Raw genomic sequence first — 4,937 nt, 5'->3', positions numbered from 1 at the left:
TATATATATATATATATATTATATATTTACTTATTTGCAGATATAGAAAAAGAGAATAAAATAAAAAAACATAATTCAATTGATGATTTTATTAGAGAAAAAAAAATTCAAAAAACATTTTCAAGTACTAAACTAAGTAAAGAAGAAATAAATAAAACAAGAAATATAGAAAAATTAATAGAAGAAAATACATCATCAAGTGATGGTGAAAGTGAAAGTGGATACATAAGAAAGAAAAGGAAAACAGCTGATTCATACGATAAATCCTATAATAACAAAACAGGTTGTTATATTAAAAGTAAAAATATTATAAATAGTTTTAATGAAATGAATGATAAAATTGAAAATAAAGAAGATAGAAAAAATGAAAACAACATATATACATTTAATGATGAAAAAACTAATCCTTCTGATAAAGTAATAAATTTATTTTCTTCTTCTAAAGAAAAAGATTATGATTTTGATATGAAAATAAAAAAAGAAGAAAATGAAAAAGAAAGTGATAAAAACATAATTAAAAAAAGAAAAAAAGAGTTTGAGGAGTCAGATGAAAGTAAATATTTAGTTAAAAAAGAAGATAAACTTCAAATAAAAAGTGAATTAGACAACAATAAATTAGATGATTTATCTTATGAAAATAAAAAAAATGATAAAGAAGATGATCATATTTGTAAAAATAATAAAGATAATGAAAACAATAATGATTATTATAATGATAATATTCTAAAAGAAATGAACTTATCACCTTCCTTTATAAAAACAGATAATACATTATATAAAGAAGAAGAAAATAAAGATAACAATTATATAGATGCAGAAAATAGTGTTTCTGCAAATATTTTAAAAAATAAATATGACGAACTAATAATTAATAAAGAAAATGGTTTTGTGAATGTTTATGTTTTTGATATATGTAAGCATAGAAATAGCATTATATTATTTGGTAGGACGTTAACAAAATATAAAAAATATAGAAGTATAAGTATTTATTTAGAAAATTTAGATAGATATTACTATTTTCTATTGACCAAAAATAAAATATATAGAAAAGATGGAGAAGAAATTGATTATACGAACGAAAAGTACAAAATACATATTTTGACTGATTTTATAGAAGAATTTAAAAAGGTAAGAGATTATCATAATATAAAAATTGCTAAATACAAATTAGTAAAAAGAAGAAACTTAAATTTAAATACAAATGAGGAAGAATTATATGTAAAAGTATTATATTCTTATAATTATGATCCTATAAATGAAAAGTTTCAAAAAGGAGATACTTATTCTGCTTTTTATTGTTGTAATGAAGATATAATAGAAAATTTTGTTATAAAAAAAAAATTAAAACTACCGTGTTGGGTAAAGATAAAGGATTTAAAAAAAAATTTATCAAATAACTTAACTTACTGCTATTTTGATTGCATTGCTAACGATAAAAAAAGTATATATTTAGTTGATAAAATATCTGACAAAAAAAATGAAAACAAGGGAGACGAAGAAAATAAAAATAATACTCCAACTAATAATAACACAGAAAATATACCAAAAAAAATAGAAAATAATGTAAACACTTTTGTTGATTTAGATTTAAATAAAATTTATATTAAAGTAGTTTCCTTATTAAATGAAGAGAATATCCATGAAGTATTCAGTATAACTAGTTTAGTCGATTCTGAAGGTATGAAATATATAAATTTCTGTGGTATTTCTAACAAAGCTAATAAAAAAATAAATAATAATTACAATAAGTATCATTGTAAATTATTTGAAAATGAAAAAACTTTATTAGAAGCATTTCTTCAAAAAATAAAAACTCTTGATATAGATATATATATTGGATATAATATCCTGAACTTTGATTTGGAGTTTTTAATTCATAGATGTAATGTACATAATTTAGATTCTGATTTTTTAAGTAGGAAAAAAAAATTAAGAAAAAATGAGAAAATGAAAGTAAACAGATTTAACGGAACAAACAGCACTGGTTCTATGTATAACATAATTCAAAATATAAAAGGAAGATTAATTTTAGATATATATATATTATGCAAAGATGCAATTAAATTAACAAGTTATTTTTTAGATGAAATTATTGATAATGTAAAAAGCAAATATCAGGAAAAGAGTAAACAACAACAACAGAAGAAATCTAATACACCAAATGTTTTCAAAGATTTTTTAGTTAATAATATAAATTTAATAAATTCAAGTAACATTCATTTTAATGATGCACAATTAATTTTAGAGAATCATTTGAATATATATATTAATTGTCAAATTTTTTGTATAAATGAACTTGTTAATATATGTACTACTTTACAAATAATAGAAAAAACACGAGATTTAACTAAATTAAGTGGATATATATGGATGAGAAGCTTATTATGCTATACTAGTGAAAGAATTGAATTTTTTTTGCTTCATGAATATAATAAAAAAAAATTTATTACACCTATTATTAAAAAAAAAGTGAAAAAAATAGAGAATAATCAATTAAAAAATAAAAATGTTTCTAAGTATGCAGGAGGTTTAGTATTAGATCCTTTATGTGGTTATTATGATACTTTTGTTTTGTATTTAGATTTTAATAGTTTATATCCATCTATAATTATAGAATATAATGTATGTTTTAGTACTATTAAGTTAAAGAGTCATGATAATAAAAGTGATATGGAAAGAAAGGAGGATGAGAATGAGGATGAAGAAGCAGATGGAGATGAAAATATTGAGATTGAAGATTTTGATAAAAGTAAACCAGGAATTTTACCATCAATTTTAAAAAACTTAGTTGAAAAAAGAGCATTTATAAAAAAATTAATTGTAAATGAAAAAAATAAAGAAAAAAAAGAACTTTTATTAATTCAATCTTTATCAATTAAATTAATTAGCAATAGTATATATGGCTGTTTAGGAAATACAAATAACAGATTTTATGCTAGACATATGGCTTCATATATAACTTTAAAAGGTAGAAATTTATTACAACATACTAAATTCAAGGTAGAAAAAGAATTTAATTTAAAAGTTATATATGGTGATACTGATTCAATTATGATTGATACAGGAATTAAATCGAATAACTTGAATAATTATAAAGAATCTAATAGATTAGCTCATATTATTAAAAATAGTATTAATAAAAACTATAAAAAACTAGAATTAGATTTAGAGTGTATATTTAGTAAACTACTTTTATTAAAAAAAAAAAAATACGCTTGTGCCAAAGTAATAGATTCAAATTTTGAAAAATATGAATATGAAATGAAAGGAATAAATTTTATTAAAAGAGATTTTAGTAAAATTTCCAAATTAATAGGAAATGAAGTTTTAAAAATAATTTTTGGTAATAAAGAAAATGATACAAAAAATTCTGCAGTTCCTTTAGAAAATGACTTATCTGAGCAAATTCATGAGTATTTAAGAAGTGTAAATCAAAGAATAGAAAATGATGAGTAATAATAAAAATAAATAAATAAATATATATAAACATATTTACTACATATAATTTATATCAAATATATTATTATTATATTTATTATATGAATATATAAATTATATATAATATAAATTTCTATTTTTTAATTTATATACATATATATATTTATATATATATATATATATTTTTTTTTTTTTTTTTTTTTCAAGATTTGATTTAGATTATTACATTATAACAAAAAAATTGACAAAAAATGTAAACGAATATCAAGAAAAAAATTCATTAGGTCATGTTCTTGTTGCTGAACGTATGATAAAAGATGGTTATAATATTTGTGTAAATAAAGAAATTCAATATTGTGTTTGCAGAAGTGAAGATGCTTGTAAATTTTTTAATAAATCTAATGAAAAGTTAAATAGTTCTCAATGTTGTTTTAGTATTAATGAGATAAAAAAATATGATTTAAAGATAGATAAGGAATATTATATAAAAAATCAAATATTAACACCCATAAATAGATTATGTCAATATATTGATGGAACTAGTGCGGAAAAATTATCATCTTGTTTTAATATTTATGACGTGAAGGAAATAAAAACGGATAAACAAATAGAAGAAAATTATTTGGAATCAAATGTGTTATCTTTATTAAATGAATCAGAAGAAAGATTTAAAGATATTCATTTAAAAGGATATTTAATTTGCTCAAAATGTTCACATAATGTTAAACCAGATATCTTTATTAAATATTTTAAATGTAATAAATGCTTTACTTATTTATCTATAGAACAAATTCGTAATTATATTTTCTCTTTTATAAATCACTTATGCTCTACTTTCTATAAACAGTTATATGTATGTAATAATTGCTCATTAAAAACAAAAAGAATATTTTTAAAAGATTCTAAAAACTGTCCTAACATAAATTGTGAAAATAAAAAAGGTTCATTAAAACCTCTTGTATCTAAAAAATATGTTAATTTGATATTGGAATATTTCCTCTTTTTATTAAAAGATAATCTGAAGAAAATACCTGATAAATTAGTGGTAAAATCTGAAGATGAAAAAAAGGATCAAAAACAAAATGATGACGAAAGTAACGCAGAAACAGATGTAAATGTGAGAAAAAATTATTCAGAGGAAAATTTTAATAAAAATATTAATGAAAATAAAAATGCAAACAATGATGAAAATGAATATGCTAATGATGTTAATGTATGTATTTGCATAGATGAAGGATTTAAAACATATATTTCTAAAGATGATAAAAATAAAAAGAAAAACTTTAAAATTGAAAGTTATGATGATATTTGTAAAAATAAGGAATTAAGTTTAAATATAACTAAAGGATTACGAATGAAATACCCAAATATTTCGAATTTTTTATTATATTTAAATTTAAAAAGTAATAATTTTTACATTAATTACAATGAAGAAAGAGATGTTATAAGAAATTCTATTAAAAATATTGTACAAAATAATATATATTCACAAGTANTAA

At 19.5% G+C, this 4,937-nt stretch overlaps 1 protein-coding gene across 1 annotated transcript; it reads left to right on the top strand.

Annotated features, from left to right (window-relative positions):
• Positions 1-39: 39 nt before the first annotated feature.
• On the top strand, positions 40-4,932 carry PGAL8A_00062600 (DNA polymerase alpha, putative; the record flags this gene model as incomplete). Its single annotated transcript, XM_028674653.1, has 2 exons — positions 40-3,452; positions 3,646-4,932. Coding segments are annotated over 2 exons (4,700 nt in total), but the record flags the coding sequence as incomplete, so codon positions are not given.
• Between the last annotated feature and the right edge of the window lie 5 nt (positions 4,933-4,937).

The sequence above is a fragment of the Plasmodium gallinaceum genome (genome assembly GCF_900005855.1).
Source record: "Plasmodium gallinaceum strain 8A genome assembly, contig: PGAL8A_v1_42, whole genome shotgun sequence".
NCBI lineage: Eukaryota > Apicomplexa > Aconoidasida > Haemosporida > Plasmodiidae > Plasmodium > Plasmodium gallinaceum.
This window is presented reverse-complemented; position numbering and strand designations above follow the sequence as displayed.